The following is a 15,430-nucleotide window of genomic DNA, read 5'->3' as shown; positions in this document are numbered from 1 at the left end:
GAATTCTCCCTTACCTACTAATGCCCAAAATTTTTCTAACCTAAAAATCTCGCTTACTCACTCCTCTTCCAAAGCTTTTGATATCCGATTTCCCTCTTTCAATCATCCACTGTTATCCCCCCAAAATTGCAAATTCTTTCTTCTTCCGAAGCTTTTGATATCCGGATTCTCTCTTTCAAGCATCCAAAATCTCAATACAGAAGAAATTCGAAATTTTGCTCTGCAATTAAGTTGTGGGTAAGCTGTGGATCCAATACTAATACAATTATAATACTGTTATATTAAATTTTTAGTGTAGAGTTGTGATTAAAACTTGAGGAAAATAAAAATCATAATTGTATCACAATTTTCAGAAATGTATCGTGATTGTATTATAATTGTATATGTATCATAATTGTTGCAGAAATTGTATTACAAATGTATGATAATTGTATATTCATTGTATATTGTTACGAGCAGTTGTGAATTCGTGACAAGGATCATTGGATCCTGAGCAACCCACCGACAAATGTATGATAGCTTGGCCCTGTTGTCATAGTATATTCATTGTATATTGTTACAAGTTAGATATAATTGTGATACAAGTATGATACATTTATGTTTTAGGCATTGATGTATCTGATACAATTTAACTACAATTATGATGCAGTTATCATACAATTTCTGAATATTTTTTTAATAATATAAAGTTGTAGGCAATGGTGAAGAGAGAAGATAGAGATTCTGGACGTAAATTAAGGGATTTTGATTTTTTAAAAAAAGAAAGAGAAGATGAGAATGGGAAAAAAGGAAATGATGTAATTGGATTCCTTAATTGAATGCACTAATAATGGGGTGTGGGCCTTTTAAGAAGTATTGTATACAAGTTGTAAGAAAAACTTAGATACTTATTAAAAACTGTAAAACATAAAAAACATAGGCAAATAAATTTCTAATATATTATTAAAAATCCCTTTTCAAATTAGGCATCACCCCAAGATTTCTCCCCCCCCCCCCCTCTTTATCCGCTTTTGCAGCTATTACAATGTATCTACGGCACTTTGGAAGAAGTATATTGACAAAAGTTAATGGTGGAAATCACAAACTGAAAAGCTAAATCCACTAGCATTTGGTGGCGTGGCTTATCACCAGCTGTTGTACTGTCCACAAAGGATTAGTTCAAATCTTTTTTTAAGTAAAAGGATTAGTTCAATAATCAAAACTAACCCCTAAAACTAGGGGATTTAAAATTCAATTCTCGTCCTACCCACAAAAGAAGTTAAAATGTTACTAGTGAAATTAAATTAATTAAAGCAAATTTGTTTAGACATATTTTAGGAATAACATGCTCATAGATCTAACACAAAAAAAATAAAAGGATTTGTCTCGGGGATGATAGAGAACAGGGCCAAGCTAAAAGCAGAGGATCATTGGGTCCTGAGCAACCCACCGACAAAAGAAACTTGCCGACGTTTCATTTTTGCTTGAGGCTTAATCCAACTGAAATTGTGAGGGGCGGAGTTTTTGAGTTAAACTAAATTCATTTGCTTTCGACTTAAATTATATATACACATTTAGAAGGAAAAAAAAATGTGTAACATTCAATAAGATCGGGAAAAACTAAAGTAGGGCTAGTAAACTATTTGAACAGTAATTTGCATTAGATTTGAATTAATGTCATGAAAGATGTCATAAATTCTAGTTTTACGTGTGTGTTCGCTGTTCCGCTCAAAGGAAAAATAATTATACATTGGAGAATAATTTCAAGTAGAGCTCCTTGATAATGATTCTTCGGTCGATTACTCGTTCTGCAAATAAGATACGTAGGATACTCAATTGTACAGCCTCAGCGAAATAGACTAGTCCTTGTCAATAAATCTGCATTTAACTATTATCTTTGGTGTTAGTAAACAAATTAAATTTCTAAACCTATCTTAACGTCAACTTACTTTTACATGTCAAATTCATGTTTAATAATGGCTTGCACAAAGTATTACACCATTTGTGACAACGATCTTTTATATAATATTTCCAAATGAACGTTCATGCCATCATCACAACCAGTGTTTTAAAAGGCTTTTTTGGGACTCGCCTCGGGGTATGCCCGAGGGGCGGAACACTATCAAAACGCCTTGAGACTCATGTGTGGGGTTTAATTCTGTGAAGCTTACGCTCCCAAACACCTGACTGTGCGCCCTAAACACACATATCGCTCAACACTGGGACTCGCACAATAGTTCCTATACAAATCATGCGTTGAATTCTTTAATTTGCACCATTGACTCTTAAAATTCGTTAACAAATAAATAATTAAAGTTCTTTTTATCTATAGGAATATAAAAATTGTGAATAACTCAAATAACGAACCATAGTATTGCATATTTACTAATTAAAAACATCTTAAGGGTGAATATCATTTGAATATTTCTTCAAAAAATAGATGATCAAAATTTATATCTTTACTTGATAGATCTTCACGTCTTAGTTCTATGTCTCTCAAAATTATCATACATCTTTTATTTTACTATTTAAAATAATTTTATATTTACTCATGAAGGAGTAAATATTTTAAATTAGAGTGTTGATAAAATTTATTGAGTATTTACTTTTAAAGAGATGAAATATGCAGTTTGATAATATTTTTTAAGAAATTATAATTTTTAATTGTTTGAAAGTTAAGGGGTTATAGTTAATCTATATTTCATAGTAACTTTAATAATATCGTATTATTTATACTTGTAAAATATGCTAAATATTTTATTTTATATGAGTTTCTTTAATTATTTTTAGTTTATTAAACTTTTAATGTTTCTTTTATATTTTTATTGTGTTATAATGCTATATTATTAATTCATAAATTTAAAAATTAAAGATCTGTGGGGCTTACGTCCTGTGTCTCAAGGCTTTTCCCTCGCCCCAGATTAAGTAAAATGCCCCGACTCACGCCCCTGCCTTTTAAAACACTGATCACAACACATAGTTCCATGACCCAAATCATATCCTCTCTATGTTCCTGTTTGATAACAGATTAGATATATATGAAGTTTAAAACATAATTAGTAGCATATTAGTGAGAGCGAAAGAAAAATAATATAGTAATAGTTGAAAAGCAAATTTATAGAAAACAAACCACATAAAATAAAAGCCGAATAGTTTAATGTATTTAAATCCTTAAAGGTTATATAAGTTGTGTAAAAGAGGAATAGTGTAAAACATTCTGAAATGTCTTAGATTAAAAATATTATCATATAAATTTGAATTATAGAAAAATCGGATTAGTAGTTATCGTAAAAAGAAGAAGACAGTATTCTCTTTAATGTTCATTTACTTAAATTGCTCTAAATTTTGTTTCTTGTCTCAATGCTAGAATAACGTGCAAGGCAACACGGGAATATATATACTAGAAACGTAATCTCACAATATGACAGTTGTACTAATCAAACATGTCATTGAATTTGTCCTGATGACAGAATAAAAGGCTAATTTTATTTGTAAAATTGATATCCAAATTTGAATGTGTTGCGTAGTATGTATATAACTGGCAGTACTGGGTTGAGATTTTTTTCTTCTATTTCGCTAGGGAAAGTGAAGCCCTGTTTGCCAAGACAGAGATTGAAGGAGAGAAGAAATAAAGGAAGGAAATTAGAGATGGTAGCAAGTGTAGTGGCACATAGGGCCGGATGTAGCATACAGTTTAACATATTCAACTAAATCTAACATTTTCGACATGAAGTGTATATATATATATATATATATATATATATATATGGCGGAATACCTAAAAAACCCGTAAAGTTGGCACGGATTATTAGTTACAGCCCTAAATTATTTGTAGTCTTAATTACCTCCTGAACTTGGCCTTTTGAGAGTCATTACCCCCTGGACGTTGATGTGACAAAGAGTGTGGGTGCACTCTCTTTTAAGAGCGTGGGAGTGAAGAAAAATTAAAAAATTAGCTTCCAAATAAGTTATTTTTTAACTTTTAATTGTCATATAGTCATATATAATGATTTATTTGTTACAACTATGATTCTTCTTGCTTCATCTTAACATACAATGTGGACTTTACACTAACTTTTATTCTTTTTAATTTCTTCTAAGATATGATGTCTATTTGTTCCAAGCGTTTTTTTTTTTTGCCAAATTTGTAAAACATCTGGTAGGAACTCTATCATTATAGCCAAATAAAAAACTTTTAGCAAACATAATAGAGTATCAGTTGTGTATATTTCCTTTTTTTCTTTATATATAATGTCTATTTATTTTAATTGTGTAATTTTATTTTCGAGTCAAATCAATAAAAAATTTAGCTACATATCCATTATTTTTTACCAAATAAAAGTAGTATAGCCAAAATAATGAACTTGCAATCGTACACTCTTTTAATTTTTTCTTTTGATGCAATGACTATTTATTTCAACTGTGTATTTTACTTTTTCTGGTAAAATCTGTAAAAACAAAAAAAATAGAGCACCATAGTTTAGAGTTATATAAAAAAGTATAGCTAAAATAATAAAGTTCAAACTATGTATTTTATAACTTTTTAGATGCCTTGACTATTCATTTCAATTGTATAAATCTTTTTTTTCCAGGTCAAATTCAAAAAAGAATAATTAAAACTTTATTATTTTTAGCCAAAATAAAATTAGCCAAACTAATATAAATTCTATCCATGTTTTATTATAAATTTTATTCGAAAAAAAATTATTTTAAAAAATAACATATTTAGAAAGGTAAAAAAATGCCACATAGAAAGAAAAATTCACATGACACGTGAGTGCATGCCACTTTCCTAGGATGAGATCGTCCAAGGGGTAACAACTATAGAATAACCAAGTATATGTCACGACCCAAAATTTCCAACGTCCTGACCATGATGGCGCATAACATTTCACTTGCTAGGGAAGCCAACGTTAGAACAATTTAAATTTAAATAAAGAAGAAGAACTAATTTAACTGCAATAATCCAAATATAAATGCGGAAGCTAAAATCGTAAAGCATCTGCTATAAATCTCTGAACCAGGTATCACAAGTGCATGAGCTTCTAGAGCAATACATACAAGGGTCTGAAATAAATAAAAAACTGTTTGAATGAGAGTACACAGCTAAATAGAAAGAGGAAGGGGACTCCAGGAGCCGCGAGCACTGAACAGCCATACCTCAAGTCTCCGCAACTGTCCAATCCGAGCACATTAATAATCATTGTTGGGACCGACTCCAAAATATGCACAGTGTGCATAGTGTAGTATCAATACAACCGGCCCCATGTACTGATAAGTGTCGAGCCTAACCTCGACGAAGTAGTGACGAGGCTAAGGCAGGTCAACTACACTACAACATGTACGCAATATATATAATAATGACAGAAAAATAGAAATATTGAACAGGATTTAAACAGTCATATGAAAATAATGACCACAACCTCAAGAATAAATCAGTATCGTCCAGAATTACCAATCTTTAACAGTTCAAACAAAATATCGGAAACCAACACAGCTCAAATAATGGAAATATATAGATTTGTTGCGGCGCGCAACCCGATCCTACCAGACAACAAAAGATTCTCCCTTATTTCATAGTATCAATATCAACAACAGTAAATAATATATGTATGTTACGTCGCGCAATCCAATCCCACCATAGATCAATATTAGTATCATAAATCACCATTATTTCACCATATCAATCCACCCTTATTACACCTGTTGCAGCGTGCAATCCGATCCCACCGTAGAGAACATATTTACCCTTACAAGCTGTATATCAATTCACCCTTATTACACATGCTGCGGCGTGTAGCCCGATCCCACCATATCAGTACCAAATACTCAAAGCACAACCAAATCAACAGTTCAACTACAAAGCCCGTACGATCAATGAATAACAAAATGGACCAAAAGGGAACTTGTACGATAAAGAAATCTACACGAGTAATACTACACAGTGAGACCAATCCAGCAATTGACAATTAGAAGGTGCAAACAAGTCAATTTAAGCAAATAGCATGGAATCATGAAATTATGGAAGGATTAACATCGTTATCAGGAAAGATATTGATTAACAAGTAGCAGTTAAGCATGAAAAGCATTTAGAGCATATAACAGTTAAGATAAGAAAGGAAATAATTAAGAAAAAATGGTAAATCAGAAAAAACAGATAATTCAGCGGCGTATAAGCACTCCTCACCTTGCATATACACCACTCACATGGAATTCACATAACACATAGTCTGAGGGTTCCTAATTCCCTCAAGTCAAGGTTAGACACAATACTTACCTCACTCCGCAGTCAATTCAAAGCTCTACCGGGGCCTTTCCCTTAGAGTTCGCCTCCAAACCACTCGTATCTAGCCACAATTAACTCAATAACATCAAATATTGCTAAAGGAATAAACTACAATGCATAAATTTAGATTTCCCAAACTTTCTCCCAAAAAGTCAAAAATTGACCTCGGGCCCGCTTGGTCAAAATCTGAGGTTCGGACCAAAATCCATTTACCCATTCACCCCCGAGCCTGATTATGTATTTTTTTTTTTGAAATGCGACCCCAATTCCAGGTCTAAATTCTAATTATATAAAAATCCCTAATTCTACCCAAGCCCCCAATTTCCACAATGAAAATTCTAGATTTTAGGTTGAAAACTCATGAAATGTAATGGGTAATTAAAAGAAAGTAGGTTAGAATCACTTACTAACAAATTGGGAAAGAAAATATCTTGGAAAAATCGCCTCTAGGTCTTCTAGTTATGAAATTTTGAAAGAATGGCCAAAAATCCCGTAATGGAACTGTTTTAATAACTGGGCGCTAGTGTTCACCGCGTTCGCATGAACACTGACGCGTTCGCGAGGAGCTGCGCCTTAATGGCTTACACAATCGCGAGTTGTTCTACGTGTTCGAGTAGGCTTATCCCCCCATAGCCTCCGCGTTCGCGATACATGCATCGCGTTCTCATAGAACAACGGTCAAGTCCCAGCCCACCTCCAATGACTCTACAAGTTCGCGTATAGAAAACCCCCCAATGCTCCGCGTTTGCGACCACGGTCTCCCGTTTGCGTAGTGTACAATTCTCCCCCAACCAGATCCTGTTGGCCTAAGTGAAGGTTAGTTATGAAGATTGACCAAGGAAGCTTAGGCATGAACCAGGTCCATCCCTTGTGGTGTATAGAAACGAGCAGATTCGAGCATGTGGGATGCACGTGAAGGAGATAAGCTTAACTTGGTGTATTTAATATCTCCTGATCTAAAAGGTTACATAATTGATAAGGAGAAGGACTCCTTACTCAAAGAGAATACTGACCAAGATAGGAAGGAGTTAAAAGTTGAGATCAACTAGAACTCTTCCACCAAGGAAGAGTAGCATTAGAACTCTAGTTATATCTTCATCTACTAACTTATATATTGCAGGATGTTCTCATTTACAAGTAATGCACAAACACAGAAGTTAAACAAGAATTGAGAGCAAGATAGCAAGCTTTTTGCAAGCAGTTCGTGTGTGATTCAAGTGTGGAAATCTGAAGCTATATGAACCAAATAGAAGAACTAGTTCCAAGTGTCTGTCTTTTATTCTAGTTCAATTGTAGTAGCTATTTTCATATTGTACCTTTTATCTTTATCTAGAGGCAATTGTAATAGGTACTCAGAGTATTCAAGTTAGAGTTAACTTGAGATTGTCGCAACAGTTAGAGGTTGTTTGCTACAACAGGATTAGAGTTAATCCTAGGTTTACAAAAGTATTTTGTAAATGCAGTTTTTGGCTTAGTGATTTAGTGAAGAGTTTGGGAAAATCCTACTGGGAAGTAGGTCGTAGTTTTTTCACCTTTTGAGCCAGGTGTTTTCCATGTAAAATACTTGTGTTCTTTACTTTTCGCATTTACTATTTCTGCAATAATAGGTTAAGGAATACTTAGAAGAACCAGATCTTTCCATAATTAGTTTAAGCAAAATATTGGATACCACACAAATCACCCCCCCTCCCTCTTGTGTGGTATTGAAGTTAAAACATCAATTGGTATCAGAGCGGGTTATCCTTGAAGATGCTAACACCTTAGGAACAAATCAAGATGAGCGCACCATCTAGAAACTGGGAAGGGCAATCCACTGCTAGGCCTCCACTCTTTAATGGAAAGTACTATTCTTGGTGGAAAAATAAGATGAGAGATCACATCATCGAAGAAGACTATGAGCTATGAGACATTGTCACTGATAGTTCCCTGGCTACCATGAAGAAGAACGCTGAAGGAGTGGATGTGCAAAAAATGATAGCTAACTGCATTGCCGAGGATTTAAGGAAATGGGAGAAGAATGCTAAGGCCAAGAAATGGCTTGTGTGTGGACTTGGTCCAGACGAGTACAGTAGAATTCAAAGTTGTACCACTACTAAGGAAATCTAGGACACTTTACAAGTGGCTTATGAAGGAATATCTCAGGTGAAAAGGTCCAGAGGAACACTGCTGTATTCTTAATATGAGAATTTCACCATGAAGGAAGGTGAAATCATCTAATAGATGTATACAAGGTTCACCACACTAACAAATGAACTTAAGCCTCTTGGAAGGGTTATTCTTGAAGAAGACAAAGTTGAGAAGATTTTGACAAGAGTTCTGTCAGTCTCTTGGGAAAGAAAAATTACTGTTATTCAGGAATCAAAGAACATTGCCACTTTTAAGTTGGATGAGCTAATTGGAAATCTGACTGCCTATGAACTTATAAGGCAAACCATGAAAATGGATGTATCCAAGAAGGAAAAGAGACTAGCACTCAGAATCACTGAAGGTGCTGATTTAGAGGAGGATGAAATGGCCATAATCACAAAGGACTTCAAGAAGTACCTAATGAGAGGAAAGGGTCCTTCCAGAAGTAGAAACTACAACAAACTAAGGGTTCCTGAAAAGTAAACCAATGAGGGATGTTACAAGTGTGGGAAGACTGATCACCACATCAAAAACTTCCCTCAATAGGAAATCGAATGGAAGAAGGAAAGAGCTAAACGTAGAAACAGAAAGAAAGAACAAGTTTATCCCAAGAAGAACAAAGAATATGGTTGCTGCCTGGGGAGAAATCTCAGATGAGGACTCAGAGGATGAAGATGGTGATGAATAAGCACTTGTGGCCATTGTAGAATCTGATGAGGAATCTGAGGTAAGTGTAATTTATCTAAAAGACAAGATTAAATTTTTGTCTAAAGAAAGGCTATATGAGTTACTCCTGGGTTTCATTAATGAATATGAAGATCTAAACAATGAAAAGGAACAGTTGTCTAAGGAGTGTGTGATTTTGAAAGCTAAGTGCAAAAATCTGAAACTTAGGGCTAGTGAAAGTGCTAGTAAAAATGCTGAGTTAAAGAATCAGGTTCTTGAACTTGACACCACTGTCCTAGAGCTTAAATCTGAAAATCTAAATCTGAAATTAGGAACAGGTAAAAAGAAAGTTGATCACACACAACTCACTTTAGAACAAAACCTAGGAAAAATGAAAAATGAATTGTACAAAAGAGATGAGCAGATAAGAGTCCTAAAGGAGGATCTAAGCAAGGTCAAGCATGAGCTAGACAGAACCTATAGATGGAATAGGTCCTTTGATGCACTTTCACGGCTACAAGAATACCATAGTAGCAATAAGAGGGGACTTGGCTATGGGACCCCTGCACCTAAGTGGGATCCCAAAAGCAAGTACATCACACTTCCTGAGAACAAAATCCACATACAATGTGGTAAGACTGGTCACTACAAAAGTGAATGTACTATAAAAGAAAAGGCTAGTCAAAAGAATAGAATATTTGTTCAAGGGAAAAATAGGCTGCCAGGATGGGCCAAAAAGAATCTAATTCACCCTTTTGCCTATAGAAAGGGACCCAAACTAGTTTGGATTCCTAAGACTAACTCCTGATTTCCTTTTGCAGGTCCAAGTGAAGGGAAGCAGCCAAATATGGTACATGGATAGTGGCTGCTCAAAGCACATGAATGGAAGCAAGAACCAGCTCCTTTCACTTGAGGACCTCAAAGGAGGAAATGTCTCCTTTGGAAATGGAAAGAAAGGTGAGATCATTGGGGTTGGAAAGGTAGTTAAGACAGACTCTCACTCTATTGAGAATATCTACTTGATAAAGGGCTTAAAATACACTCTAATCAGTGTATCACAACTATGTGACAGAGGTAACTTGGTAGCATTCACCTCTACCAAATGTTTTGTGATAAATCTTACCACTGACAAGATTGTTTTGCAGGGAAAAAGAGTAAATAATATTTACATTGTAGATCTATCCACACTCTCAGAAAATGAACTTACTAGCTTAAGTGTGTTGGACAATGATCCCTTCCTGTGGCACAAGAGACTTGGACATGCAAGTCCGAGTCAACTTAACAAATTAGTCTCCAAGGACCTGGTGATGGGACTGCCTAACATCAAGTTTAAGGAAGACAAAGTTTGTGAGGCTTGTGCAAGGGAGAAATAGGCAAGATCCTCTTTTTAAATGCAAGAAAGTGGTAAGCACCACCAGAAACATGGAACTGGTCCATATGGACCTCTGTGGTCCAATGAGAACATTAAGCAGATGTGGTAAAAGATATGTGATGGTGCTTGTTGATGATTACTATAGGTTTACCTGGACATTGTTTTTAACATCTAAAGATGAAGTATTTGACATGTTTACTTCTTTTGTTAGAAAAAATCAGAAATAATTAGGTAATCAGTTTGCATCAATTAAGTTTGATCATGGAACTGAATTTGAAAATGCTAAGTTTGCTGAATTTTGTGATGTGCATAGCATAGATCATAATTTTTCTGCTCCTAGGACTCCACAAAAAATGGAGTAGTTGAAAGAAAGAATAGGACACTTGAAGATATAGCTAGGACTATGCTTCTTTCTAGTAAACTGCCCCATAGTTTCTAGGCAGAAGCTGTGAATACTGCATGCTACATCATTAATAAGTGCATGACAAGACCTCTTGTAGAGAAGACTCCCTATGAGTTACTTAAAGGGAGAAAACCAAATATATCCCATCTTAGGGCATTTGAATGTAAGTGGTTTGTGCACAACAATGGTAAAGACTCCTTAGGTAAGTTTGATCCCAGAAGTGGTGAGGGAGTATTCTTGGGATATTCTTCACATAGTAAAGCTTATAAGGTATACAACAAAAGAAATATGTGTGTAGAAGAAAGTGTACATGTGGTTTTTGATGAAACTAACATTATTTCTGAGAGGAAGGAATATGAAGATGAAGCAATTGGGCTGGTAAGAAGTTTAAATGAAATCACAGCCCAGGCTGAACCTGCACCAGAAGAAGGAACATGTGATGGAACAGGTTCTTCTATTCAGGGCAACCTGAAAGGGGGAACTGAACAAAGAGGAACTGAATCTCATACCTCGGTGAAACCTGTCCATGAACCTATTCCTCAACAACAAAACATTGGAGAAACATCAAGAGGAAATCAATTGGTTGTGAAACCTTATAAGTACCAAAGTTCTCATCCCATTAAGAACATAATTATTGATCCAACATCTGGAATTAAAACCAGATCTTCATTAAAGAATCTTTGTGCTTTTGATGCTTTCTTATCTCTTATTGAACTTAAAAATGTTGTTGAGGCTTTGTAGGATGCAGACTGGGTAAATACAATACAAGATGAACTCAACCAGTTTGAAAGGAGTCAAGTTTGGCATCTGGTTCCAAGACCCAAGGACAGATCAGTAACTGGCACAAAATGGGCCTTCAGAAACAAACTTAATGAAGATGGAACTGTTACAAGGAACAATGAGATATTAGTGGTTCAATGATATAGCCAAGAGGAGAGCATAGACTATGATGAGACCTTTTCTCCAGTTGCAAGGCTGGAAGCAATAAGACTCCTCATAGCCTTTGCTACTTATATGGAATTTACTCTTCACCAGATGGACGTCAAGAGTATCTTCCTCAATGGCTATTTAATGAAAGAAGTGTTTGTCTAGCAACCTCTAGGGTTTGAAAGCAAGGAGTGCCCAGATTATGTGTACAAACTTGATAAAACACTCTATGGGCTCAAGCAAGCTCCTAGAGTATGGTATGAAAGATTATCAAAATTCCTGCTTGAGCATGGCTACAAGAGAGGTAAAATTGATAACACTTTAGTCTTGAAGGTAAAAGGTAAAGACCTTCTAGTAGTACAAATATATGTTGATGACATAATCTTTAGAGAAACTACTGATAAATTAAGTAAGGAATTTGCTAAACTAATGGGGAGTGAATTTGAAATGAGTATGATGGATGAGCTTAATTTCTTTTTTTGGCTTACAAATTAAATGGAACTATGATCCATCAGCAGAAATATGTAAAAGAGTTGCTTAAAAGGTTTAAAATGAAAGAATCAAAAGAAATCGATACTCCTATAGCCATAGCCACAAAATTGGATATAGATGAACCTAGTTCATCTGTTGATTAGAAGCTATATAGGGAAATGATTGGTTCTCTTTTGTATCTTACTGCTAGCAGACCTAACATTGTTTTCAGTGTAAGTCTTTGTGCTCGATTTCAAGCAAATCCAAAGGAGTCCCACTTGACTGCTGTCAAGAGAATATTGAGATACTTGAAAGGCACCACTGACCTTTGCCTTTGGTATCCAAAAGGTAGTAATTTTAACCTAGTGGGATATGTTGATGCTGATTATGCAGGTTTCCTTGTGGATAGGAAGAGCACCTCAGGTATGGCACACTTCTTTGGTTCATGTCTTGTGGCATGGGCTACCAAAAAATAAAATTCAATGGCCTTATCTACTGCTGAAGCAGAGTATGTTGTTGCTGCTTCATGTTGTGCTCAATTGTTATGGATCAAACAACAATTATTGGACTTTGGGATTGATGTTGGTTGCATCCCTATTTTTTGTGATAACACTAGTGCCATTAGTATGACAAAGAACCCGGTTCATCATAAGAGAACTAAGCACATAGATGTTAGGCATCATTTTTTGAGGGACAACTATGAGAAAGGCTTGATCACTGTGGAGTTTTGTGCTACCGATAAGCAAATTGCTGATATCTTCACAAAAGCCTTAAGCAGAGATCACTTTGAGAGGAACATGTTGGAATTAGGGATGATTAAGATTACCTAAAAGGACCAGTTCAATGTTAAACGGAAAAAACTAAAAAAAATTTGGTTAGAAAATCTGTAAAATGTATATATAATTAGACTAATATTTGCTCAGTCTCATACTTTCAATAGTATACTCTTGTGCCATGTTTTAAGATGATTCATTAATCTCTAATGTTATTTTATCTATTTTAGACTTACACAAGAGACTTATCAATGAAGAACTTGGTTCATCAGGATAACTAGGTATGTTTTCTACACTCTGCATAATTTGAAATAATAATATTTGAATCCTGAGCAGAGTCCTACCTAAGGCCAAAACTCCCTTAAACCTATCTAATAAATTTGAACCAGTTCCATTTAAAAGAGTCCTAACCAAATTAAATCACCTAGATCCTAGGGAAGACTCCACCGTCTATTCAAACTAAAATTTTAGTTCGATTAGACTTCTAAATGACTGATGAAGCTTGCCGTTACCCATTAATTATCTACTCCTTTTAAATTGATAATCATTATTATTACTGCCTTCTCTTCGTTATTCTCAAACCATCGAAATTTCTCTCCATCTTCTCTCATCTTCCAAAATCCAATCTACCTTTCTTCTTTCTTCCAAGAACCAAGTACAAAATGACTAACCACTCTGATAACCCTGGTATTCCTCTACAAAACTCCTCACCTTCAATCACTCCTCAGCCTAAAAAAAACAGTTAAGATGTTTGCTCGCAAAAAAGTTGCTGGAAAGGAATTATCAAAGAAATTGGACGCACAATTAAAAGCTAGCCAAGCCCAAGAACCCCAGAACTCTGACGATTCCTTCAAGTCTGCTACTGAGGGGGAAGAAATTGGGTCTTCTGATAATGAACAGGTAAATTCTGGAACACATACTACTAATGAGGTTATTTCTGTGGTAGTTGAAAATCTGGATAATAAGTTTACTTTGGTTGGATTTGTGATGGATGTAGAAACTTCGGAGTCTAGAAAGAGAGGTGATAAAAATAAAGAAGAAAAAGAAAAAGAGAGCGAGGGTGTTCGAAGTGAAAAAAAGGGAATGGGAAAAAGAGTGGTTGATTCTTCACCCACTTCTGATAAAGGTGAAATGGCTATTTGTGGAGCATAATCAAATAAAATAGAGGAAAGTGTCAAGAAAACAAGGGGAAGTGACGATGAAGGGCTGGTTAACCTTGAGCAAAAGGAAGATGAACCTGGTTCATCAGTTGAAGAAACCCTTGCAGACCTATTGAAGAAAGTAGGTGACAACTACAACCCCAAGAAGAATAGAACTTCCATAACTAAGACCCCTGGCACTGCTAGGGCTAACAAGAAAAGGAAGGCTACTCCTTATGACACTATTGAAATTCCTCCCATAAGAGGAAGAGCCACAAGAAGTCAACTAAAGCAGAATGAGGAAGTGATGCAGAAAGCATTAGAAGAAAGCAAAAAGAAACGGATGGACAAAGGGAAGAAGAAAGTGGGAGAGCTTGTTGAGGCTGTTGATGTGGATGAGATGGACCTGGTTTATCAAGATGAAAATGAAAATGCTGAAGTGGAGGTTCAGACTCCCAAGCCCAAGAAATCCAAGACTTCCACTAAGAAGTCTACTCCTATGTCAATGTGTGCTAAACCATCCACCCGAGAAAAAAAGACCAGGTCTGCAGTGAAACCCAAACAAGTAAAAAATTTTGAAGAAAAGGAATGGAGTGGAAAAGAGGAAGATGAATCAGACAGTGAAAAGGACAAGATGGCCAAGTTTGGCAAATGAACTATTATGAAGGGTAGACTCCTTAAGGATTTGGAGGAGGAAGGGATGGTGCTACCGTTGGAAAAATTAGAAGTGCAAGGCTGGAAGGACATGGTCCTTCTGATGGATGGCAGGTTGGCTAGGGATGAAATAGTTGAGTTTATGGCAAATGTTGTTGTACAAGATGGAAGGGTTACCAGCTTGGTGAAAGTGGTGCAAATCTCTTTTGATATGAAGAAATTGAGTGAAATTCTAGGTATACCTGCTGAGGGGTACAATGACTACACAAAGCTTAAGTGGCCAAGCCTAGAAAACCTTCCTACTGCCCTTTCCATTACCAGAAAGTTCAGTAATAATGAGGAGGAACTAGAGCTCAAGGCTATGTACAAGAGTGAGATGAAGTCATCCTACAAAGTGCTGTTCGAATTTTTCATCAAATGCATTCTGCCAGGTAGGAAAGGAGGCACATTGCAAACTTTATGGATTTGGTTCTCATGGAGTGTTTAGATAGTGAGAGGCAGATAAATTGGCCTGGGTTTATAATCCAGATTCTTGATAGGGTTATCAATGGCACCAAGTCTCATGTCATTCCCTATGGCTTCATTCTTACAGTTGTGCTTGCACATTTTAAGCTGCCTTTGATAAAGTGGGAG

The 15,430-nt window shown here is 35.6% G+C and overlaps 1 protein-coding gene across 1 annotated transcript; it reads left to right on the top strand.

Moving 5' to 3' along the window:
- The first annotated feature begins 13,751 nt into the window (after positions 1-13,751).
- On the top strand, positions 13,752-14,798 carry LOC138871032 (uncharacterized). Its single transcript, XM_070148883.1, has 2 exons — positions 13,752-14,073; positions 14,170-14,798. Exons 1-2 carry the CDS (start codon positions 13,752-13,754, stop codon positions 14,796-14,798), a joined length of 951 nt encoding a protein of 316 aa, XP_070004984.1.
- The last annotated feature ends 632 nt before the right edge of the window (positions 14,799-15,430 follow it).

This window comes from Nicotiana sylvestris, chromosome 6, assembly GCF_000393655.2.
Source record: "Nicotiana sylvestris chromosome 6, ASM39365v2, whole genome shotgun sequence".
Taxonomy (NCBI): domain Eukaryota; kingdom Viridiplantae; phylum Streptophyta; class Magnoliopsida; order Solanales; family Solanaceae; genus Nicotiana; species Nicotiana sylvestris.
Note: the sequence above shows the minus strand (reverse complement) of the source record. Positions and strands in the feature narration are given on the sequence as shown.

Coding starts and splice junctions, on each gene's coding strand:
- LOC138871032 (XM_070148883.1), top strand. CDS start 13,752: ATGTTTGCTCGCAAAAAAGTTGCTGGAAAGGAATTATCAAAGAAATTG. Junction 14,074..14,169: donor AGAGAGCGAGGGTGTTCGAA/GTGAAAAAAAGG, acceptor CAAATAAAATAG/AGGAAAGTGTCAAGAAAACA.